The sequence below is a fragment of the Pelophylax lessonae genome (genome assembly GCF_965119305.1).
Source record: "Pelophylax lessonae genome assembly, chromosome: 6".
Lineage (NCBI taxonomy): Eukaryota > Metazoa > Chordata > Amphibia > Anura > Ranidae > Pelophylax > Pelophylax lessonae.
The window spans coordinates 280139816-280166521 of NC_138773.1; the positions used below are offsets into that span (position 1 = coordinate 280139816).

The window sequence follows — 26706 nt, forward strand, 5'->3', positions numbered from 1 at the left end:
CATGACTGAGTAATTCTCAGTCAAAATGTCAGAGCGCTGAAAGCTGAAAATCGGTCTGGGCAGGAAGGGGGTGAAAGTTCACTGTAGGCAAGTGGTTAAAGTAGCACTATAGACTAAGGTTAGTAAAATAGCTCCTGCATCTGCGTTTTGGCTTTGGTTGCACTGAAAAAAGAATGATTGCAGAAGCTGGCCAGCTATACCCATACAGGCCCACTCTTCAAGCAAGGGTTCCCATGTATAGTCAGGATCATGCTAGCCACTGCAGATTATGAGGAGCTCCCACAAAAAGTCTATTCAGTTTAGGCTGTGTAGAGTACACAGCACAAATTGATATTTAGGACAATTGCGAGTTTCCATCCTTGTGCATCTGTGCAAAAACCAGCTAATCGCATGGATGAGCTTAAGGGGAGCCTTTTTTAGAGCAACAACCTCAACCTTACTAAACACCTTTGGGTTGAATTGGAATGCTGATTGTAAGCCAGATCCTCTTGTCCAACACCAGTACCTGACTTCCCAAACAGGGCTGGGTCTAGTCTATCTGATCTTAGGGCGCAGTAAAAAAAAAGTCAGGGAGCGTTATGTCAATGGTGTGACAGGGATGCAGGGAACCATTAATCCTTGTTCATCCGGCACACTTCCATACCACAAGTCATGGAGTGGAAGTAATGACAGTGGCAGCGCAGAGGTGGTGTATGAGTGAATAAGTAGCTCTAGTATGTATTAGGCTTTCATTATATTTGGATGAATAAACATATCCTATGCCTTCTTACATCAGATGTACCCAACAGAATTCCTCCTTATATCAGGGCTCAGATCAGAGTCCCCTCTTACATCTGGTGTCCCAATCAGAGTCCCCTCTTATATCAGGTGTCCCCATCGGAGTGCCCCCCTTACATCAGACATCTCCATCAGAGTGCCCTTTTACATAACATGTCGCCCATCTAAGTGCCCCTTACATCAATTGTCCTCATTACAGTGCCCCTATATGTAAACTGTTCACATCAGAATGCCCCCACACACCAATCCCCCATCAGAGTGTCCCCTAAATTATTTGCCCCTATCAGAGTGCCCCCATCAGAGTCTCCCCTACATCAAATGAACCCATTAGTGTCCTCCTTACATCAACTGTCCCAATCAGAGTCCCCCTCATATCAATTGTCCCCAACAGGCTACCTCATTGGTCAGTGGATGCAATGTCCAAATCAGGAGGGGGGGGTGCAAAACTAAAATCAGCCCACCCCTGCACGGTGCACCCCATTAAAATAGGGGTTGTTATAGTTACAAATCTCAGGAACACATATTATTGCCCATGGTTTTGAAATGTGCAACAATCCCATATAGGTTTGATTTTCAGGTGTCCACAAACATTTGTACACAGAGTATATTTTTTATTATTACTAAGCTGAATGAATGATTCATTTTTTATTTCTTTACCATAAAAGTTTTCATTGAACATCCTCAGGAATCATATGTAGAGTCAAATGTCTATTCAGCCTCCAGTTGTGGTATTGCGATAGCAGCTCACAATTTTGTAAGGGTTAAGAATACTCTAGAAAGGTGTTTTCCAGGAGTTGTTTGCTTACAACACTACATGCAAAACCCAGAACAGAACCTCAGGAAGACCTCTCTCAAAAGTTTAATGCGCCTTCAAAGTTAAAAAATGGAAATCATGGAAAACAGAGTTTTTTTCGCATTCTACATTGGATCTACGTGTTCTAATACTTTCTGGTTATATGCATTTATTTCACTATGTTAAGTCAAATTTAACTTATATCAGAAAATTTTTCTTACTTAAACGTGCACATTCTGTCTTCACAGTATCCCCCGCTGCGGCCAGAATAACTCCGCTTATACCTGAAAATAGGAAAAAATTAATTTATATTGAATACATACTGTATACAAGCTACCATCATAACTGCTCTATTTTAAAGCTGAACAACAGGATAAGCAAATAGTCTAATAGTCTAAAAAAAAAAAAGTGGCCAATCACAGCTTCATAATAGTGATGGACTGAACACCCCCTGTTCGGTTCGTACAAGAACATCTCGAACAGGGAAAAAGTTCTAGCGAACATGCGAACCCTATTAAAGTCTATGGGACATGAACATGAAAAATCTAAATTTTTTAAAGGCTTATATGCAATTCAATGCCATAAAAATTGTATGGGGACCTGGGCACTGCCCTGGGGGATATGTATCAATTTAAAAAAAAATGTTTTTTAAACAATTGCTTCTTCAGGAGCAAAGATTTTAATAATGCTTAAAGTGAAACAATAAAAATGAAAAATTCCTTTAAACATTGTGCCTGGGGGGTCCCCTTTATGTGCCTGTAAAGTGGCGCATCTGTACGATGTATGGAGCCTGTTGCAGCAATACTGACATTTCTAAAGGAAAAAATGTAATTTAAACTTGCCGTCAATATGAGGGGGGATGCTCTAGGGCAGGGGGGGCTCTGGCATCAGGGTCTCTTACCGAAAACCCTGGGCTCTGGTTGTCGGTTGGGGGGCTTATTGGAATCGGGAAGCCCCATTAAACAAGGGGGCCCCCAGATCCTGGCCCCCCATGTGAATGGGTATCAGGTACATCGTGATGTCGCGAGGGGTGGGGCTGCCCCGCCCATTCCTTATATAAGAACTTTCAAACTGCGAATAGGCAGTCCGCGGGAAGTGTTCTCCGAGAGCGGAGCTTTTTTTTTCTTCTTTTTTTTCTTTTTTCAGGTCAGCAGGTGCAGCGAGCGATGTGATTAACAATGGATTTACATCGGGGGACACTATTTTTTTATTTCTAAATAAAGGACTTGCGTTTGATTTTTTTTTTGTACACTTTTTTGGGTGAATGGAAAGGGAACCCGATACCCATTCACATGGGGGGGGGGGTGAGATCTGGGGGCCCTCTTGGTAAAGGGGGCTTCCAGGTTCCCATAAGCCCCCCACCCACGGACCCCGAAAACCACAGTACAGGGTTTTCAGGAAGAGACCCTTGTCCCCATCAATATGGCGACAAGCCTACGCCTTTTTTTTTTTCACTTTTGGCGTAGATTTCCCCTTAAAATCTATACCAGACCCAAAGGGCCTGGAATAAATATTGGGGGGGACCACATGTCATTTTTCTTTAAATTCTGTCATGGGATTCCCCTTAAAAGCCATACAAGACCCAAAGGGTCCCCCAAGCTGTTTTACCCCAATTTGTTTTTAATTCAGCTCTCAGCAGGGAAGCCTTAACAACCTATTGACTGTGCGCTCGGTAAGCGAACATCCTGCTAAGTGCCGAGAAAGTTCCGGTGTTAGGTGAGTACCTGGGCCAAACTTGTGCTTGGCTCAAACCATTCACCCATCCCTAGTGGTGTCTGAACACTGTAACCCCTCACAGTTGCTCTTGCTTGGTGCAGGAACAGGCCCTGCTATATAAAATTAGAAAAAAAAAAATGAAATTACATGCACCTGTCATCCAGGTGCAAAAAAATTGGGCCTTGGGTGTTGGCGGTGCCTGAACACTGTAACCCCTCACAGTTACTCTTGCCGGGTGCAGGAACGTGCCCTACTGTATAGAATTAGAATTTAAAAAACCTGAAATTACATGCACCTGTCAAACAGGTGCAGAAAAATTGAGCCTTTGGGTGTTGGTAGTTCCCTAAACCAAAAACATTGTTGTAAGTTAGCATAATCAAGATTCAAGAATAGGATAGGCAGTCTTCGAGGGATCCCAGATCCCTAGCAAATTCAATCAGTTACATCAACATCAGAGGCTTGACAGCTGGTGTTGATCCAGGACTGATAAACGTCAGCCTGTCAACGGAGTCTGTGGACAGACGCACTATTTTATCTGTCACAAAACCTCGAGCAGCACTGAATGTTCGTTCGGAAAGCAAGCTGGAAGCAAGATAGGCCAATAGCTCAATTGCATATTGAGCAAGTTCTGGCCAGTGGTTCATCCTCAAGACCCAGTAATGGATGCTCAGTTGGAAAGGTATCCAAGTCTGCTCTTACCCCTAGATAATCCTGCACCATATGATGCAGACGCTGCCGATGGTTGCTCAAACCTAACAGCCCTGGGCTCTGAGGACTAAAGAATTGTTAAAAGGCATTCATCAGCCAGCCACCTTCTCCACCGCTCCTCCTTTGACCGAACAAAGCCTCAGAAACACGTTGCCCAGAAATGGTAACCTCCCAGTGTCTGGAAAGGTGTTCCACAAATTTCTCTTTAAGGTGTTTCATTCTCTGTTCCCTCTGCGAAGGCAGGATGGGCTCTGCAACTTTACTCTTGTAATGTGGATCAAGAAGGGTTGCCAGCAATAATCCCTCTCCTTATTACCATGAATCCTCTGGTCCTTTTTCAGGCTTTGCAGAATCAGGGAGCCCATGCAGCGTAGGTTTGAGGAGGAATGAGCCCTCTGGGTCACTAAGGATGACATTGTCAGGAGCAACCTCTCCCCAGCCACGTACAACTCTTGTGGTTTCTGGGGAATGAAAACCATCCCTTGAAGACTGCTGTATGTTATCCTCTACATTCATGGTGCCACAATCCTCCTTCTCCTCCTCTTCCTCCTGTGTGTTTTGCGGCCCCACAGGAATGATATTTGCATAAAGGGGGCCTTGTGAGGAAAGAAAGACCTCCTCTTCCTCCCACTGTTCTACCTCAAGTGCCCTGTCCATGATTCCACGAAGTGTGTGCTCCAGCAGGAAGACTAGAAGGATAGTGTCACTGATGCATTCCTCATTGCGGCTCCTTGTGGCCTCGTCAAATGGGGACAGGACAGTGCATGCATCCTTCATCAGCAGCCTCTGGCATGGGGAAGAGAAGCCAAGCTCCCCTGAGCCTTTCCTTGTGCCATACTCACACAGGTTCTCATTGATGGCCCTCTTCTGCATGTGCAGATGCTGCAGCATTGCTAATGTTGAGTTCCACCTGGTGAGCATGTCATAAATGAGGCTGTTGGTGGGCAGGTTGAATTCCCATTGAATGTCAGCCAGCCGAGCACTGGTATTGTATGACTACTGGAAATGGCCACAGACATTTTTAGCCTGCCTCAGAAGATCTTGTAAGCCTGGGTACCTGTTCAAGAAATGCTGCACCACCAAATTCGGGACATGTGCCAAGCATGGAACATGTGTCAAGTGTCCCTGACGGAGGTCGAAGAGAAGGTTGGTGCCATTGTCGCATACAACCATTTCTGGCTCAAGCTGCCATGGCATCAACCACCTCTGAGCCTGCCCCTGACAGAATCTCTGCCCTGGTGTGGCTCCTGTCCCCTAGACAGACCAACTGAAGCACTGCATGGCATCTTTTAGCCTGACTGCTTGCGTAGCCCCTTGAACACTTAGGGAGCACTGCTGGTTCAGAAGACAATTCAGCAGAAGTGGCCAAAGAGGAAGAAGAAGAGGAGGGGTGGAGCAGACAGATGTGGCAGACTTACCACCAATGTTTTGAAAGCATTGGGGGCGGAACAATCTCCAGCACTGAACCCTGTCCTGCATCCTTCGTAGCTGCCAGCAGTGTTACCCAGTGCATCTTGAAGGAAATGTAACGTCCCTGACCACGCCTTCTGAATCATGAGTCAGCAGTAATGTGAACCTTCCTATTGACTGCTCTGTCTAACGAGGCCAAAACATTACCTTCCACATGATGGTACAGAGCTGGAATGGCCTTATGAGAAAATAAATGTCTTTTTGAAACCTGCCACTGTGGATCAGCACATTCCACAAATTTAAGAAAGGGGGCAGAGTCTACCATATTAGTGCTGCTGTGCCACTAAAAAAAAAAAAACACTGCTGATGTAGAGGGAATGGCAACTGCGTTGCATAAGGGGGGACAGCAATTATGCCCTAAATATTATTAGTGCTGCTGCGCTACAAACCCCTGCTGATGCAGAAGGAATAGCACCTGCAATTCAGAAGGGGGACAGCAATTATGCCCTAAATATTATTAGTGCTGCTGCGCCACACAAAAATCCCCTGCTGAGGCAGAAGGAATAGCACCTGTGACGCAGAAAAGAGGACAGCAATTATGCCCTAAATATTATCAGTGCTGCTGTGCCACAAAAAAAAAACACTGCTGATGCAGAAGGAAAAGCACCTGGGACGCGGGGGGGGGGGGGGGGGACAGCAATTACGCCCTAAATATTATAAGTGCCGCTGCGCCACAAAAAAAAAAATCACTGCTGACGCAGAAGGAATAGCACCTGCGACACAGGAGGGGGAATTAAAAAAAAATATATATATATATATATATATATATATATTGTGACAAGAAGTCAGGTAAATCTGTGGATGTAGTCACAGACAGGAGATACATTTCCACCTGGTGTAGAAAGTTCACCAATTACTATAGGGTGTCGGCTGAAAAGGTAGCCAGGACGGCTTAAGGAAGTTGAAAGGCCTTCAGCTGTTCGGAATGAGGAAGTTAAGGTCTCTATAATTTGTCTAGAGGAAGTCTAAGGATTGCTGTCTCCTGACGCTGTGTGGGCATGGGGAGAGGAGGACAGTCAGATGTGTGCCCCCTGAAAGCTGTGTGAGCATGGGGAAGACCTCCTGAAGCGATGTGCGCTGAGGAGGGTAACAAATGTGAAGACTACATCGAGAGGTCTTGGATCGTTTCTATGTGAAAAGAAACCAATGGACATTTCCTGTGTGAAGGGGAAATTAATTAAGACTGAAGACTTCTCAAGGTGAGAAAATGAACTATGTATATGTGGAAGAAATAAATGAACTGTTTGTTATGTGAAGAGACAAGCAAAGGGACATGTTCAATGTGAAGAGAAAAAGGGACATGTTCAATGGACATTTGTTGTGTGAAGATAAAACATGGACTATTGAGAGTCTGCTGTATGATCAGCCAAGTCTGCCAACAGTAGGTTGGGGACAGACTTCATTAGATAGGTTCCTGTATGTGAGAAGGTAGCCGCCCACAGTGGCAAGGATTTATTTTGTGTTTTATTTTATTTTGATGTTTTTGACGCTTGCAGTCTGGTGAAGAAAATTGCATGAATAAACCAAAGGGTTTGCAACCACTTCTCGGCTATCTCCCTGTGTACCAAACCCCCCCAAGGGGTCATCCATACCCGCCACCGAGCTAATCTCCCACGATATATATATATATATATATATATATATATATATATATATATCAATAAAAAAATATTTAAAATATAAAATGATATAAAATGATAGTAAAGTAAAATGATACTTTGTTTTTTACTAGCAATGTCTTTTGTTTTATTGTGCTCAATGTGTTGAGCTAAAAAATGTTGAGGATTTAATCCCACTTTAACTGTAAAACCTACTTTAGACAATATCCAGTGAGGTGAAAAAGAATGTACCAATTTGTCTGCTGAGGTCACCTGCTTACCAGTCATTATGAGTTATGCTCTAAAAACCACCTAAAAAAACACATATAACAAGTTTTCAATGTATGACAAGTCTTACCAGTATTTTGATCCAGCGTTGCATTGGTTGGGTTTACTATGGCGTCCGTCTTTTCACCTGTGATTCTTCCAAATTTCAGCACCACAGATGTATCACAGACCACCACCTCACACATGATGACCGCTTTGTCTCCAACAACACTCTGAAACAGTTTACAATAAAATATTTGCCTCATGTAAAAGTTCTTTAAAATGACAATTGATAACAGTACAGCAAACAACACCATTTTGCGTCAGTTCACACAAAATATATATTTTCATTTTTTTGGGGATATTATATGATTGGATTACATGATACATAACATTGAAAAAAGCCTAATGTCCCCCATGTTTAAACTATAACTCCAACCAAGACCTTTTTTTACTAGTTTTGTATAGAGTGAGGAATGGGTTACAGCCCCTATCAGGTTTTTTATTGTTGACCAATTCACCCTCACTTTCCTGACAACTCCATGTCAGCCTACCCCTGGGTATGCTCCGCCCATACCCCCACTGGCAGGACCTAACTCATAAATTTGACTCCCTCCCACAGGCTGGCCTTCCTTTTTATTTCTCACCTTGTTGGACCAACAAGCACCCCTTGCTTGGCTGCAATAAACTTGTGGCTGTCCACCTGTTGCTCCCAGGTGCAGACCCTGCTGTATGGACCCTTAAATAGGCTTCTTGCGTGTATGTTATGGCTGGCATTGGGAATGATGCCCCGCTCAATGCACAGATATTCCCAAGGGTGACATCATGGCTGTACAGCTATCTGGTATGTAATTCTGCCTGATTTTATTGCCTTTTTATTTGTCTCTGTGATGCATGCTGAGCTCTACCTTTTTTGTTTCTGTCCTGAACAAATTTTTAAATTTTCTTGTCCAGTATTCCTGCTTGTCAGGGATTGATTTTTACTGAGACAAGTCCTGTGTAAAACTGTGTGCTGTTACCTCCTTGTATTTCTTACTGCCGCTTTGCCGCGGAGCCATGAGTGTCACCTCATCCTAGTGGCCAGTCATTGCAAAGAAGGTAAGGGACACCTTTCAGGTAAGAGTTTTCTTTCAAGTGTATGGGAAGTAAACTATGGGCTCTTGCCATTAAGTTCTTTTGGAGTGGCAGGCATCATGCATCGCCTAAATTAGGCCTGTGCCACTAATGCCTATGCAGGCAAGCCCTGTATGTGGGCTATACACTCTAAAGCAGGGATCTTCAAACTATGGCCCTCCAGTTGTTCAGGAACTATCCATCATGCCAAGTCATGTCTGTGAATCTCAGAGTTTTACAATGCCTCGTGGGATGTGTAGTTCTGCAAAAGCTGGAGGGCCGTAGTTTTAGGATCCCTGCTCTAAAGGATTGTTTCCACTCACTCAGTGAAAGGGTTAACTATTCTGACAATGAACTGTCTCCAAACCTTTCCAGGCAAGCAATTCTCTTCAGACTCTTCCAAAGAGAAGATACGGATAAACATGACTGCAAGAATGCTGCCTTGTTCAAGCAACCAAGAATAAAGATGACAACACTTTTAGAGACTTAATATTATTTGAAATGATAAAAGTCTCTGAAATACATATGAATGTTATAATGTATTGCAAACGCACGTTTACCACGGCTGGCTCAGGCAATGCTTGTAAGATCCTGGTGCCCTCTGGCCTTAAAAGTGTGACTGCAGCAAATGGACATTGCTGACTGGTCTTCAGCTTCCTGTTCCTGTGTGTGTGCTTATGTGTGCAGAACAAAGCTTACAGGAGAATCCATTGATTAAAATTGTGGAAAGAACTGTGACATTTAAGGCATGTACTATCAGTCCTTACAAAGCAGCAAAGATGTACAATTACACAAACTAGCTAGCTATCCCATGACAGTTTTAATTTCATCTGTGGCTCAGAGAATGCCAGATTTTTGTGTCAGATACATGAAAGAGAGTCCATGGACGAAAAGAAAAAAAAAAAGATTTAAAAGGTACTATTATCTAATAATGTAACTTTCTTAACCACTTGCCGACTGCCTAACGCCGATCTACGTCGGCAGTCAGCCCCTCACAGGCAAAGCGACGTACAGTAGGTCTACGTCGCTAGCCTGTGAGGGTCTAGGGAGCAAGCGAGCGCCGCCGGAGGCGCGCTCCCGCGCGGTCACGCACCCCCCCCGCGCGTGTCCGCCGGTCACTCTGCGATCGTCGGGGAAGAGGGAGAAAGTCAGGCGGCTTGTGTAAACAAGCTGCCTGTCATTCTCCCCTGTGTATGAAGGATGATCATACGGTTCTACTATGTAGAACCGTTGATCACTGTTCATACATCTGAAGCCACAGCCAATCACAGTAGAAAGCACGCCCCTAGGGACACACATAGCCCCTCCCTTTCAAAAAAAGTTAACCCCTTCACTGCCAGTGTATTTTTACAGTAACAGTGCATATGTATAGCACTGATTACTATAGAAATGTCACTGGTAACCCCAAAAGTGTCAAAAATGTCAGTCAAGGGTCCGATCTGTCCGCCGCAATGTTGCAGTACCGCAAAAAAAAACGCAGATCGCCGCCATTACGCGTTAAAAAAAAAACAACAAAAATGACAAAAATCTTTCCCTTTGTTAGTAAACGCGATAACTTTTGCACAAACCAATCAAAATACGCTTTTTGAGATTTTTTTTACCAAACATAGGTAGCATAAAACAAATTTGCCGAAAATGTTAAAAAATTTTGATTGTTACATTTTTTTTGGGGGGAATTTCATATAAAAAAATGTGAAAAATATTGCTATTTTTGCAAAATTTACGCTCTTTTTTTGTTTATAGCGCATGATCAAAAAAATCGCACAGGTGATCAAATACCACCAAAAGAAAGCTCTGTTTGTGGGGAAAAAAAGGATGCCAAATTCGTTTAGATACAGCGTCGCACGACCGCGCAATTGTCCGTTAAAGTCACGCAGTGCCGAATCGCAAAATACCCCCTGGTCAGGAAGGGGGTAAAATCTTCCGGGGCTTAAGTGGTAAAGAAGATTTTTGGGCCTTATCAACTTTTCTCGAGAATTGCAGACAAAGCATCTGTCTGAGCAAATCTTAATGAATTATTGAGGCCTAGAGCCGGTTCACACTAATCCAACTCAAAGTCTCCCCGACTTTGGGCGACTTTGAAGTCGCCCGTGCAGCGCGACTTCATTGCGGCGACTTCGCCAAAAAATAGTGCAGGAACCTTTTTCTAAGTCGGAGCAACTTGAGTCGCTCCAATTAGAACGGTTCCATTGCACAGCATTGGGAGCTACTTGTCAGGTGACCAAGTCGCCTGACAAGTCGGAGTAGTGTGAACCGGCTCTCACTGAGGATATAGGGTAAATATTTTTGATACCAGGAGAGGCCTTGTATACAATCATTTGAAGATCTAAAGAAAGCCCTTAAAACAATTCAGTATTTCTGATTAATGTAGATCCCTCTTAACCATTCTACATTCAAGTGTATGTGGATGATGTAACAATTTCATTAGTAAAAATGTGTTAGAGCCAGTTCACATAGGAGCGACCCGACTTGCCGTAACGACCTGTGAAGTCGCGGTGCACAGTGCGCACCGCGACCTCGGAGCGGCATGCACAGACTTCATATCATTGAAGTCAATGCAGGTCGATCCAGGTCGCCCCAAAGTAGTACAGGACCCTTTTTCTAAGTCGGAGCGACATGTGTCGCTCCTATTAGAACGGGTCCTGTGCTAATCTATGGCAGGTGACCCACGGCGACTTGTCAGGTGACCAGGTCGCCTGACAAGTCGCCCCAGTGTGAACCGGGTCTAAGGCTGCATTCACACTTGAGCGTAGCGTTTTTTACCGCGATTTTTACCGCGATTTTACCGCGATTTTTTCAGGAGTTTTTCATTGACATCTATCAAAAACGCTGGTAATCAGCCCAAAAAGAAGCTCATGTACTTTTTTCAGCTACAGGCATTTTGCAAAACGCTCAGATGTGAACAGGGGCCATTTAAATGAATGGGGTTTTACTTGTTGGGTCTTTTGGAAGTGTTTCTTTTGAGCGTTTTTGGAGCTGAAAACGCCCAGGTGTGAATGGAGCCTTAGGAGTGCATTGGACAATGCTACAAATCAGACACATTGTGGGTTTTGTACCACTTGTTTTGCTAACACATCAGGTTACACTAAAAGGTGTTATTACAAAAAAAGGCAAGGGGTGTTAATTCACAAAGATTTGCCTAGTGACAATTGGATTTTGAGGAGAAAGGCTTGTCAGTTGAAGTGGGAGATAAATATTTCTTGACTCAAATGACGAAATGTGAGAGACAGAGCTGCAGTTGTGTAATTAATCATGAAAAAGTCACTTCACCTTTTAGTGGACATTTGACGGGAGGAAATTTCCTGAGCCTTTATAGATGGATCCAGATATTGGCACAAAGGAGCCTATGTGTTGGGATTTGTTGTTTGGATTCCAGATCAGCAACCTTTTTTACAATATAAGCTTCTTGGATATATGTCTGCACAAAGAGCTGAACTTGAGGCTGCTTTGTGTTTGTTTTGCAGTCAGAGTGACAATGCAAATGTACTGTAGTTTATTTACTCACAGTTTATGTTTCTATTTGGTCCATGACAGGCATGGTTGGTTCTCTGTCAGGAAAGGGCTCACCTGCTGGGGGGCACTGTAGCTCCCACATCCATCTACAGTTCCAGTGTCCACCAGCAGGTGTCTCCCAGCAGCCAGAAGCTGACATCTCATGCGCAATGAGTCATCACCTGATGCTAGTTGCAGGAAGTGTATTTAAACCCTGTGCATGCTCTTCCTCACTGTCTTGGATTTGTCTCCATGTGCCCCTGACCTGTGTTCCTGTGTCCCTGCATCCTGATCCTGGACCCTGATACTGACCCTGCAGCCTGATTCCTTCCTTCCTGCTTACTTCATCTCCAGTTACCCTCTCCCTGTTCTGTCTTGTTTTCAGCTCCCTCTGCTTGATCTTCCATGTATGACCCTGGCTCTGTTATGATTACGATTAGTTTATCCTGTTTTCTGTATATATTTGGATTGAGCAGTTGTTCGTTGTGTGTCACTATTGTTTGGTTATCTGGTTTGATTTACACAGTTTTAGTTTTCTGGAGGTGCGTTTATATTTGTGTTATTCACCTATTTTTAAATAAATTATATTCTTTTACACTGATTGTCAGGGAGCTGGTGGCAAGCCTGACATGCAGAGGGTGGCCTTACAGGATCCAGATGAAGGGACACAGACAAGTCACCTTGGTGGAAGACACAGGCTAGCCTGAGGTGCGAAATCTAAGTGCCAACCGGTTTTCAGCAGAGCCTCAGATGGTGACGATGGACTTCGCTGCGTGTATAGCACCAGGTCGCGGCCCTCAGGGTCGCCCCACCAGGGGGTGAGCGAGTCCAGATCCGATGACAGATAAACAGACAAGGATAAGGCAGGAGGATGGTCACAGGACAAGCCGAGGTTAGGGCGGGCAGCAGACAAGCGCGGTAAGAGACAAGCCGGGAGGTTAATCAGGAATACAGCAGGTTTCAGGATCAGGAGGTACAGGAGAAGCTGCAGACAAGACAGCAAAGTATGAGTGTGCCTGCTACCCTTAATAGGCCATTTGGGCGCCAACTGCAATAACTATTGCGTGCGCACATCACGCACGCGCACTGGCGAAAGTTCGTTTGCCGCTAAACGGGCAGATAGGCGTCCGCGCATGCGCACTCCAGTGCGCTTCTGCAGTGCCATAGAGGAATGCGTATTGTGTTCCTGACACTGATATTCTCTGTGGCAGTTCACAATTTCTGGTCACACCTGTTACTGACATAAAACCAAGGCCAGTCCTGACCAGAACTGCACAGGGAAGCCATCTTGGCTCTGCTGTTTGTTGAAAGATGCATCCTGAGGCGGTTATCTACTTTTCTTTGCTAATGACAGGGAAAAAAGAATACTGCTGCCAGATATTAAAGGAGTGGGCCACTGACCAGCTGTTAGAATCCATTCGACCTGCTCATTCCCTAGTTTATCAGGGCAGGATGATGTTTGGTGATGTTCAGCCATTGATTCAAGTTTGTGCTGAGTTGGCTTTGTCCAGTACTCCTAAAGGCAGTGATGACTTTTCTCCCCCCTTCAATATGGCCTCCCCCCTTCAGGTAGAATCACTGGTATGGTTATTGGAGGATGACTCGGCTTATTTCTTTGAGCACTATTCAGCATGTTCCTAACAGGTGCTAGTAGAGTGTATTAATGCAGTGCAGTCTCTTGTCAGACAGAGTGTAAACCGAATCTTGTGCAACCGTTACTGCAAGCATGGTCAGACCGTCAGATATATTGCACTCAGCCTCAGTCAGCTTGCATCAACCCCTTCCTACTGCTAGACACCCGCCTGCTTAAAGATCTCTCTCTCCATCACCCACAGCAACCACAGTTGCAGCCTAGTATACCCTACTACCAACCATATGCCAATACCCTGTTTCCACTTGCTGCACCTACCCTGCCTTTAACCCCTTGAAGATTACATCTTCTCCGCTGCCTGTGCCAATCCCACAGAAATCCTTCTTTGCCATCAGCTGCTCCCCCTACTCACAGCCCTGTGTTCATGCAGAACCTCAGTGGCAAAACCCAAAAAGAAACAAAAGTTTTTCCCAACACGTAAAATCCTGCCAATACCCAATTCTGTCTCCACGCCAGCGGATTTGCTCCAGTCTGCCTCCATGCCAGCCAATCTGCTCCAGCCTACCTCCACGCCAGACAATCTGCTCCAGCCTGCCTTCATGCCAGCCGATGTGCTCCAGCCTGCCTGCCTCCACACCAGCCGATCTGTTTCGGACTGCCTCCACGCCAGCCAATCTGCTCTGGCCTGCCTTCATGCCAGCCGATTTGCTCCAGCCTGCCTCCACCCCAGCTGATCTGCTCCGGCCTGCCTCCACGCCAGCTGATCTGCCCTAGCCTGCCTCCATGCCAGCCGATCTGCTCCAGCCTGCCTCTATGAAGTGTATTTAAACTCTGTGCATGCTCTTCCTCACTGCCTTGGTGTTGTCTCCATGTGCCCCTGACCTGTGTTCCTGTGTCCCTGTATCCTGATCCTGGACCCTGATCCTGACCCTGACCCTGCAGCTGATTCCTTCCTACCTGCTTACTCCGTCTCCTCTTACCCTATCCCTGTTCTGTCTTGTTCCAAGCTCCCTCTGCTTGATCTCCCATGTATGACCCTGGCTCTGTTACGATTACAATTTGTTTATCCTGTTTTCTGTATATATTTGGTTTGAGCAGTTGTTGGTTATAAGTCACTATCATTTGGTTATCTGGTTTGATTTACACAGTTTTAGTTTTTTGGAGGTGCATTTACATTTGTGTTATTCAATTATTTTTAAATAAATTATATTCTTTACACTATATTTTTGCCTGATATTCTGTGTGGCAGTCCACATTTTCTGCTCACACCTGTTACTGACATTCTCAAAAATAATCCACTTCAACATGACCAAGTTTCTTTCAGTAATAGAACATATAGGAAAGATCAAACAAAATCAGTGATCCTTTTGCAAAATTAAAGCAATTGTGAATGTAGTAGTCAGAATACAAGAATCTGATAAAGCTACTCCTTTACAAGATTTAATTCCATCACAGGATAAAGAGAGGGACCCTGACATTTTATCTTAGTTAGAATCAGTGCAGACTGATAGTGGAGATAAAATGTATTGTATAAATATTGAAAGTCAGTTGATTCCTTATACTTGGCTAGAACTGTATTGAAGTGAAATAATTCTCTTTTTGCACATCCAGTACCTATTTTTTTTGTATGAGCTAATGAAAGTCAATATTTGAAATACTTATTTTTAGACCCCTTTGTCATCAAACTTCTGACTCTTGTCTTATTTGTTTATAGAACAATCCAAAAGAAAAGGTAATCCTAAACTAAAGGTGACCTATTTACCTGCTAAATATTTGGCTTAAGAGCTTTATTATTTTTTTGTATAGGTTTGTCACTTTTTTAGTTGATGACATGACGAAGAATGTCTATTCTTCTATATTTTGAGATTAGTATACTTAGTTATTTACAATATGTTGTAAAGAAAGAAGTGTGGTTGCAAACATTGCAACAACAGGTTCAGGAACTTCAGAAGTTTGCTGCACAAAGTATGGCTAGACCCTTGCTAGATTTAAATATAAATTATGTTTTTGATAAGACTTCTACTTCTGAGTATGTCAATAAATATATTCCAGTAGCTCAAGTTATGGTTAAGAATTATAGATCTGAAGGTACCTGGGATGCCAACTGGGAAGGTTCTTTGTTTTTCTTAAGTTAATTGGGACTATAGTTCATTTTTTGTTCAAAGAATTGGTAAAAAACGTAGAAAGGACTATGAGCCTAGAATGGTCCATATTGATCAATGAAAATTACTTAAGAAAAATATATTATTTTTTTTTATAAAAATGTGATACTTGATTTCATTTTCTCTCCTAGATATGTCTTTCGTTTCTAAGGTTATAGAAAATTATTTTATTTTTTTCTGAATTTTTGAATTCCACTATATGTCTATGAGACAAGCACAACTAAACTTTCTATTTGTCACTACTTTTTTGTTTTTGCCTCCATTATTACTTCCTTTCTAAATGTGTTATCAAGAGCTATAGTTTTTTGGATGGACTTCAACGTTTTCCTCATATGGACTTGTTTCATAAGAGACATTCTGATCGTTCGATTATTATGAGAGGGGGAGTTGGGATGCGATTCTCATATATGAATTTTTTTATGAATTGTCTGATATAGGAGAATATGAGTTATAGGAATATTGAGTGTAAAATCTGCTGTATTAATGTTGATGGTAGTGACTAGATAGAAGGAAACATAAGTGACTCCATGCTGACATTGAAATCTGATACTTTCTCCTACACAACCGTTAGTTTAGTAGATCCTTGGAAGATTGATATCACAGCAACAGCTAATAATAATGATACTAGTTTAGTTTAAATTATAGTTGTTATATCTAGGTTTCTTAATTATTTTACAGAAACACATATTATAATAAACTTGTAAAAATATAATTTATTTTATTTTACTAATTTTGTTAGAACACACACAACTTGGGATAGTTGGATGGATGGGTTGCTATAACAAGGATGTACAAAAATTGTACATTTGAAGCATTATTACCAATTAGTGGATAGATTTATCTTATTTTAAAAATAATAGATTTAGGAATTTTACATAATGACTTATGGATATATACTTCTAGTGAAAAAGATGCTAATTATATCTAGCTGGAAAAAAGTATAGTTAAAGTACATACAGGCTTGTGTGGAAGAGAACAATCTGATTTAATGTGTTCAAAATGAGTTACTGTTGAACTAAATAATACAGAATGTTAGAAAAAGAGTATAGAAAAGAGTTGCGTTGCTGGTCATAGATAGATAGAATATACAAAAATGAATATGGCAATTGAATAATGGAGAGTTACTTATCATACTTATAATTGTTTGGTGTTAAAGATAATAAATAAAGGCTTATATTTTACAAATCATTTAGTTAAAGAAATTTTCCTAGGATAGAAGATATATTTTTTAATAATTAATAATTTTTATTTTGGAGCAATATAATTTGACATATTAAAGATATTATTTACTTCTTCCTCACATTGAAATAGGGAAAATAGTTATATGATACGGTTAAAGATTTAAGATTTAACAAAAAGTTAAACAGATTATTGTTTAATTTAATTGAAGGAAGAAAATCTTTTATGATATTACATCATTTGGATGGAAAACTAGCTAAAATGAATAAATTAATATAATGATTTTTTAGTCTCTAATGAAATTAAATAGTTACATTTTTCAAAGGAAAATCTCCAGGTTTTGGAGAAGTGCCTTTGTACATTATCTGACATACTCAAATTTACGGTAGCTTATGTTAGTATTTATTGTATTGTTAGTTATAATTTTGTTTGTATTGTAAAAAAAAAAAAAAAAAAAGATGATCAGAGACATTTTTTATTTATGATAAATGCATTTTTATTAGTTGATTTCATGATTTTAGTGGATTGAGGAGGAATCGTTAGAGATTTAGAGTTTAGTATTTTTTTTAAATCTTTGAAATACATATGAATATTATAATGTAATATGTTAGTTTTGAAGATTACATCAATATGTCTTTGTGAAGGACAGAGAAGCAATTTTGCTACGTATGTATTTCTATTCTGAGTTCCTATATCAGTATGTTAGGAGGATTTATGTGTCTTACTATAGATCCAAACCATATATGCAACAGTGGGTGTTACTTTTATTTTTGGTAATACTACCTTCTTGGGACATACTTTTTGCTGATGTCATCTTTACATACAGTATAAATGTACCACTATGAGAGAGAGCTGAGAAAAGGCCATTCTACACTCTGAAGGCAGGTAACATCTATCATATATCTCTCTCCCCTTTTAAAGCGTGAAACCTTTCTGTTTTGTTTTGTTATGTTTTACTTTACTTTAAGAAAATAAACAAAGTTTTGTATTGTACAAGCTGAGGAGTCTCCAATTTCTACTATGAAAAGGTTTTCGATCCCTGTGTTTCACATCCCTGTGTTCACATGCTAAATGCATCATCTATCAGGGAGCCCCTCTGCTGGTCTCTGGGCGGCATATGAGGTGTCAATCAGTGGGTCAGTGGGGAAGCAGTGCAATATCATGGCTGGAGTAGACACTTGCCTTAATATTACGGAGATCCTAAACTTCCTTACGGATGAGGCACTGCACTGCTGCTTAATAGTCATTAAACAAGCTCAATGTTTTTTGCCTGCCTTCTACTTCTGCAGAAAAAACAAATGCCAACACCAAATAAAGACCAGAGCTACCAAAGAAGGTAGGGGACAGTGCCCATCTGCTTCCTAGGCAAACAGCCCTCTTCAGACTCTTACAAAGGGAGAGACATGGATGAAAATGACTGGATGAATTCTGGCTTGTTCAAGCAGTCAGTGCTGAAAATGACAAGGACCAAAAGGTTGTCACAATTCATTAGGCATGGGGTCATTAGCATGGGCAAACACCCCCCCCCCCTGTTCAGTTTGCAGCAGAACTCCCGAACAGGTGAAATGTTCTAACCCGAACATCAAACTCCATTGAAGTCTAAGGGAGCCGAACAGAAAAAATCTAAAGTGCCTTTTTTTAAGGCTTATATGCAAATAATTGGCCAAAAAAAGGTGTGTGGGGGTACTGTCCTGGGGGACATGTATCAATAATTTTTTTTTTTTGTTCACTGGGGGGGGGAATGCCCAGCAAACAACCTGCAAATTCGGGTGTTCTGCGAACAGCCGAAAAGGCAAATGTTTGGCCCGAACTGATGTTAGGGCTGAACCGTTCGCCCATCACTAGTGGTCATCTGTTCTGGCAAGGTCCAGTAACTGGTCTCAAGAGCTTTCTCACGCTAATCAACCTTCTTTAGACTCTTCCAAAAATAGGAAACAGATATCCAGTTTTTGAGCCCTCCTTTGTAAGGCTTGTAAGATGCCTTAAGGTAGAAGGAAGGCCGTGGAAGTATTTCAAGTGCCTCTGAAGACCACTTTGCAATTTCCTAATGGTGACTGAATTAAGGCTCATTCTAGAAGAATGGAGCAAAAAGCATGTTTTCACAGAAGATGTCAAAATGATGCCCTTGTGAAGAGATAGGTGTCCAGCGTTTGCAGTCACCTTTTTTGATTGGGGTGTCCCTTATGGGATTTACTTTTTTACCCAGAGATGGGCTGTAAAAATCTGTGCAACTTTTTAAAATGAGTATTAATTGCATTGTGTTCCCCACAGCCTGGTTAAAAAATCATTGGAAGTGAAGTATGCTTGGGGCACCCCTAACATATGGTGTGTTCCAGGTCCTGGTCAGGACAAGGTGCATCACTTCCAATGATTTTTTAACCAGGCTGTGGGGAAGCCACCCTTGAGCTACAGGTTATATGTGGAGTGGTAGCGTACTAGTCATCAAGGACCCAACATTCCTTATATCCTGAGCCGTGGTGGAATTCATTAAGCTTGATCAGCCAGATCCATGAGAGTGGAGGGCAATAAGTGGGGGTGAGTGTTCTAGCTGAGGGAAGTGGAGCACAGAGGTGGTGGACCCTTTTTTGGTGTGTTTCTATTCAGCTGGCACTGGAATCTCACCGGATTATTATATTATCACTATTCTCTCACTTTTCTTTATTTATTGGATAGTATATGCTGTTCCACTGGAACATTTGTTCACTGGATTATTTTTCACTGGACTATTGTTTGGACTGGATCAATGGATTCAGAGTGATTATTTTCACATTTTCATTTATTTTGATCACATATATTGTATGTACACTTTTATTTGAGCGCTGCTATGTGGGATCATATTGTTTCACTATATTTGTTTATGCCTTTAAAGAATATGCTTGGGGATGTCTTCAATATGTACATGGTATAAACTTGTTGGAAAAAAAAAAATCAATATGTACATGGTGTTACATAACAGCAACATTTTTATAGTCATTCTCAAATTTCTAGTGACAGCACATATTTGGCTGTGGAATATATTTTTTTTCCTATACAATAAACTTGGCTTACATCTGATACGTTTGATTTTTAAAAACAATTCAGTTCTAGCAGCAACACATGCTTTTTAACCACTTTACGTCTGCTCACAGTAATATTACTGCGGCAGAGTGGCTCGTTATCGTCTGACGACGTAGTACTACGTCGTCAGACACTCCCCCTTCTGGGCGGCGCTTGCGCGCCGCCGGAGGCTCGCTCCCGCTGTTTTCATTCACAGCGGGAGTCGGGCCAGGGGAGGAGCAGCGGCAATCGCCGCTGCTCTTACCCGATCGTCGGGGATCGAGTCTGGAGATCCGCCCGCTGTGTGTAAACACAGCGGGCGGATCTCCATAGTGACAGGGAGTGACAGATCGGACTGTTCAGCATAGCTGGACATCCGATCTGTCCATGACTCACTCAGTCACCTCCCCCCCTACACGTCAGTAAGCACCAGGCATACATTAACCCCTCCCTCTCCAATAAAATTAACCCCTTCCCTGCCAGTGTCATTTTTACAGTAACAGTGCATATATATAGCACTGATTACTGCAGTAATGTCACTGGTACCCCCAAAAGTGTCAAAAATGTCAGTCAAGGGTCCGATCTGTCCGCCGCAATGTCGCAGTCCCGCAAAAAAAATCGCAGATCGCCGCCATTACGCGTTAAAAAAAAACACCAAAAATGACAGAAATCTTTCCCTTTGTTAGTAAACGCAATAACTTTTGCGCAAACCAATCAAAATACGCTTATTGCGATTTTTTTTACCAAACATATGTAGCATAAAACAAATTGGCCAAAAATTTTTTAAAAAATTGTTTTTTACATCTTTTTTGGGGGGAATTTCATATAAAAAAATGTTAAAAATATTGTTATTTTTTCAAAATAAACGCTCTTTTTTTGTTTATAGCGCAAAAAGTAAAAATCGCACAGGTGATCAAACACCACCAAAAGAAAGCTCTGTTTGTGGGAAAAAAAGGACGTAAATTTCGTTTGGGTACGGCGTCGCACGACCGCGCAATTGTCAGTTGAAGTCGCACAGCGCCGAATCGCAAAAAGTGGCCTGGACGGAAGACAGCAAAATCCTCCGTTGGTAAAGTGGTTAAGCGGCAATAGGCTCACTCTGTTCAGGATATAGAATTTGGCCAGTAGTTGGCTGATGTTGTCCCGCTTCTTGCTGATGCACAACTGTCCTGCATATACTAGAAAAAAGAGCAGGACAATTTTAAACATCAAGACTAGACCCAAATTTAGTAGACAGAAAAAGCACAGGTTGGAACTTTGCTACAGGAATCAAAATACTTCAGAGGAGACAGCAGTATACAATTTTAAAATATGGGGATAGGAGGGTATGGTGAATTTTAGTAATAGAATGTGTGGTTGCTTAAGTGCACAGTGTTCTAGCGTTTTTTTTTTTTTTTTTTTCAAATTATGCAATGGTATGCTGTCAGCAAAAAGCAGCTCCGAGGGCAGATGGTGAAAGTTGTGCCCTGAGTGCCCCAAAATTTAAAAAAAAAGTCTCTATCAACATAAAATAGAAAAAAAAACAACAAAAGAAATGAAAACCCTACCCCTGAAACAAATACCATTTTTTTTTTTTTTTTTTTTTTTTTTTAAAGGAAAGCCTTGTACCCTTAAAATAATACCTCCTGAAACAAAAGCTATTTTTTTAAGGTAAGGCTTGCTGCAGAAAAAGCAGTTTGACCTACAATAATGGCTTTATCAAAGGCCATATCAACATACAACAAAATAATAGGCAATGTACCCTCAAAATAAATGAAGACCCCCAAAATACCAACCCATGCAGCAAAAACAAAAATGTTTTCTATGCATGTGACAGCAGCTGAAAAAACACTGACCTCAAATAAACCATGAATTAAAATGAAAGACAAAAAAGTCCCTAATAAAAAAAGCAAAGGGGATTTCCCAAATAGCTAGCAATCAAGAGTACAATTTCTAACCTTTACCTGCATCTCTTTCTCTATGAAGTTGTTAGCTTTTCTTATCCTTTCTCTAAAGCAGATTCCATTATTCTGACATCATGGTTGCTCTGTGAACCCCCTTCTTATAGTAAGGGTGCTGGCTTATCCAAATGCTCTCTATATTGGCCCTATTAAGCCTTCTGGCCATAGTTCAAGAGTCTAGCAGGGCATTATGGTTGTACTGCGTGGCCTATGCACAAAAATGAGTCAGAAAAGTGAATCTCAAACCCACTGGACTGGCCTCAAACCCATGGTAGCAGCAAACCTGGACCTTATCCCTAGTGTTGATCATAGGCACCGTTCTGCTGCAGTGCTCTACATAATAGGATAGCTCAGCAGAGTGCAGGGCACATAACCAAACCCTACATTTTTAAAGAATGTAACAACTCTGGGCTTTGCTTTACCCTGTTATGGTTACTCAGGAGCTGGAAGACAACATGTGTTATAGGCAGGGATGAGCGTGGGCGAACCCAGAATTTAACTGTAAGTTCTGGGCCAATGAGCTGCAGGTGGGGAATTCCCCATCCTGCAGACTTCATGTAAACAACAGGGCAAGGATGCTGGTGACATCATTGACCTAACATGGCCAGCTCATTGGCCCAACAGTGACAATTACCTTCCAGGTTCAGTTGCCTTCAGGTCATTGACATTTCCCGCTCACAGCTCAATGGCCCAACAGTGACAATTACCTTCCAGGTTCAAACAGGGGTTCCAAACAACCCCAGTGTCAAACCCAAGCTCATTTCCAGGTACCAGCAAGCTCAGAGAGATTACAAGGCTGCAACTCTCAGACCTAAAAGTAGAACTAAAGGCAATTTTTTCTTTTCATTTGGATAGGGAGGGTTAACCCCTCTGTCAGGTTTTTTTTTCCATTTGCATCCCATTGGGGAGATTTCCCTTCACTTTCTGCCCCATTGCGAAAACCAAAAGTGAGCGGAAATCCCTCCAAAGTGAGGAAATCTGTGGTTGTCACCAGACCTAATGAAGATTTCCCCTCTAATTTTGTTCTGGGGACAACATAACATCTGGAATTTTCTTTTACTTTCGGTTTTGGCGATAACAGTAAACAGGACAAATAGAGAGGGTGAATCCTACGGGAGCACAAACAGCAATAAAACTGACAGGTGCTCTAATCCCTCTCCTCGATACAACATTAAAAAAAAAATGCCTTTAGCTATACTTTAGAAGGCTAATTTACTTGAAGTGATTGTAAAGTCTCATTTTATTTTTAGTTAAAAATTAAAAACATGTTATACTTACCTACTCTGTGCAGTGGTCTTGCACAGAGCCGCCCAGATCCTCTTCTTCTCGGGTCGCTTTTTGGTGCTCCTGGCCCCTCCCTCTTGTTGAGTGCCCCCACAGCAAGCAGCTTGCTAGGGGGGTACCCGAGTCACAGCTCTGTGTATTCATTCAGACACAGAGCCTTGGCCTGCCCCGCCCCTTTCGCTCCTCATTGGCTGACTGACTTTGATTGAAAGCAGCGGGACCCAATGGCACCGCGCTACTGTCTCAGCCAATGAGGAGCGGAATCCCGGGCTGCCGAGACACTCCTGCAACATCCCTGGATCTAGATGGGGCTCAGGTAAGTATTGGGTGGCTGAGGGGGGCTGCTGCACACATAGAATGCATTAAGATAAAAAACTTTCTGCCTTTACAACCACTTAAAGTGGTTGTAAACCCTCCTCTGTAAGTTGTACCTATAGGAAAGCCTATGATAAGGCTTACCTATAGGTACTGTAAATATCTCCTAAACTTGCACCGTTTAGGAGATATTTACTGTATAGTGCGCCAATGACGTCATTGGTGCTCTGAAGGAACGGTCGCCCCTGCTGTTTCTTTCCAGTAGCATAGCCGGAGCCTGCAGACCAGGAAGGAAGGCTGAAAATGGATGCGGCATCCAGCAGGGATGACAAGAGCTTTGTTTAGAGGTAAGTGTCACATAATGTGCTAGTATGCGATGCATACTAGCACAGTACGCTTTTACTTTTCAGGGGAAAAAAAAAACAAAAAAAACACACTGGGTTTATTTCCTCTTTAACTACTTTACCACCGGAGGATTTTGCTGTTTTACGTCTGGGCCAATTTTTGCGATTCGGCACTGTGTGATTTTAACTGACAATTGCGCGGTCGTGCGATGCCGTACCCAAACGAAATTTACGTCCTTTTTTTCGCACAAACAGAGCTTTCTTTTGGTGGTATTTGATCACCTGTGCGATTGTTACCTTTTGCGCTATAAACAAAAAAAGAGCGTACATTTTTAAAAAATAACAATATTTTTCACATTTTTTTATATGAAATTTCCCCCCAAAAAAATGTAAAAATCAAATTTTTTTTAAATTTTTGGCCAATTTGTTTTCTGCTACCTATGTTTGGTAAAAAAAATCACAATAAGCGTATTTTGATTGGTTTGCGCAAAAGTTATTGCGTTTACTAACTAAGGGAAAGATTTCTGTCATTTTTGGTGTTTTTTTTTTTAACGAGTAATGGCGGCGATCTGCGATTTTTTTTGCGGGACTGCGACATTGCGGCGGACAGATCGGACCCTTGACTGAGGGGTACCAGTGACATTATTGCAGTAATCAGTGCTATACATATCCACTGTTACTGTAAAAATGACACTGGCAGGGAAGGGGTTAATTTTATTGGAGAGGGAGGGGTTAATGTATGCCTGGTGCTTACTAACGTGTGTGGGGGGAGGTGACTGAGTGACACAGGGACAGTTCGCATGTTCAGCTATGCTGAACCCTGCAATCTGTCACTGTCTGTCACTTAGGAGATCCGCCCGCTTGTGTGATCTCCACACTCAATTCCCCGACAATCGGGTAAGAGCAGTGGTGATCGCCGCCGCTCCTCCCCTGGCCCGACTCCCGCTGTGACTGAATACAGCGGGAGCGAGCCTCTGGGGGCGCGCGAGTGCCGCCCACAAGGGGAGGAGTCCAGCGACGTAGGTCTACGTCGCTGGACGGGAACGAGCCACTGTGCCACAGTAGAGGCACAGTGACTGGTCGTAAAGTGGTTAAATGAAAATAGACTGCGCACTTTGCAAGAGCTGTTGCTCCAAAGCTTAGTAAATAAGCAGAAACAATGATGACTTCAATCGTCCAATCATGTGCAAGCAAAAATGCTGCGCTTTAAATTTTCTTGCACGTGATTGGGTATTCTTTGTAAAGTCAATCTTTACCTCATTTACTAAGCTCTGGAGAAACTGCACTTGCAGTAGTGCACAGTCTATTTTCCTTTAGTAAATCAACCCCCATAGAGTCCTCCCACCTCTGGTACTTACCTGTAACAGTCATCATCAGACAAAGGTAAATCAAGTTAAACAATGAAGGGAGAGCACATATAAATATGACTGCAGAATAATGAAAAAAAAAACCCATAAAACTAAATGTTCAGATTTTTGCTTAAGCGGAATTATGGCTGGTGGTCATTACAGCATAAAGATTTTAAATATTATCCATCTTGTGTGTGCGTCAGAGTTGACTCTTGATGTAAGTGAAAATGCTATAAATACAAACCTAATGCACTACTAATTAGCAATAGAGATTAAACATTCCAGTGCTTCACAGTTTATGAAAATAATAAATAAAGGTGCATAGGTTTCTTTCCAGACTGGGAAATTCCCATTCAGTGGTATGTAAACATGCTGGGAAAGAAAGTTCCTGATTTGCATATACACACATACAGTGAAAGGACCTGCCAGCTTGCCCATTGTGTTATAGGGTGGGACAAAGTGCAAGGAAAAATCTCCACCACTAGTGATTACTCAGTGAGCTGATGCATTACAGCAAACAAGGAACAGAAAACAAGCACAAAATTGCCACCGATATAGCGAGTGATCAAGTTTCGTTTTTAGTTTTCTAAAAATATTACATTATAATTCAGATATTTTGCCATGGGTATCAACTTCAATTTTCTGCCTCTTTTCATTTCTACCGTCAGTCTGTATTTTCCTCCAAGTGCACATCAAGCTCCTCTCTGAGGTTTTCTCATACCATACATGCCAACTGTCCCGATTTTGCCGGGACAGTCCCGGCAAATAGGAGCCTGTCCCCGGTAATTTATATTGTCCTGGAAAGCGCCGTTACAGGCAGTCGGTGCCCTATAAAAAAAATGGTTGCGGCCGACATCGTAACTGTGCATGCGCCATTCCGACACCTGCCGGGCTCAGGAAAGGCCGTACAAGCTCAGCCGGGCGGGTACATGCTCAGTTACGTAATGGCGCCGCCTGGCGCTATTTTTAAATCAAAAGCACGCATTCACGGCAGTGCCTCACCGGTTCTGGCTGCCACAGAAGAGCAGAGAAGGACCCCTGGAGAGTGAAGACACATTCACAGACATGAAGGTAGGTAGGATGAAAGCAACAATCTTATGTGCAAAAATATCTGGTAACATGACATGTGAATAAAGTGTCAAATGTGCTGAGGTGTGACCATACAAAAAATGTAATTTTGTAAATATAAATAAAGTGCAAGGTGTAAATAAGTACGATAAAACCTCATTATACCAAATAGTATAATCATATTTATTTACACCTTGCACTTTATTTCCATATTACATTTTTTATATGGTCACACCTGAGCACATTTCACACTTTGGAATTGCAGGGAATTGTGATGAGAATTTTAAACTTTAGGCAGAAGTAGTGCAGCTGAATGGGAGAATTATTCCAACTCTGCTACTTTCCCCTTTAGTTTGAAATTCCCTTTTCAATTTCCTGTAATTCTCTCTTTATTGAGTGGACCCTATAATCTGATAGATCTGAAGTAGGTGGAGATTAATTATGCGGAGTGGGTGGAGCTTCAGGGAAGTGGGTGTGGTAAGTAATTGATAGCTGTGCTGCAAA

At 42.1% G+C, this 26706-nt stretch overlaps 1 protein-coding gene across 1 annotated transcript in view; it reads right to left on the minus strand.

Moving 5' to 3' along the window:
• LOC309558300 (protein mono-ADP-ribosyltransferase PARP15-like) overlaps positions 1 to 26706 on the minus strand; it is a 78882-nt gene that overhangs the window by 47190 nt on the left and 4986 nt on the right. The window contains exons 2-3 of the mRNA XM_082261356.1: positions 7421 to 7562; positions 1792 to 1854 (exon numbers count right to left, since the gene is read on the minus strand). Coding sequence (XP_082117482.1) covers positions 1792 to 1854; positions 7421 to 7535 — 178 coding nt within the window. The 5' untranslated portion in view covers positions 7536 to 7562. The remainder of the gene's footprint in view (positions 1 to 1791; positions 1855 to 7420; positions 7563 to 26706) is intronic.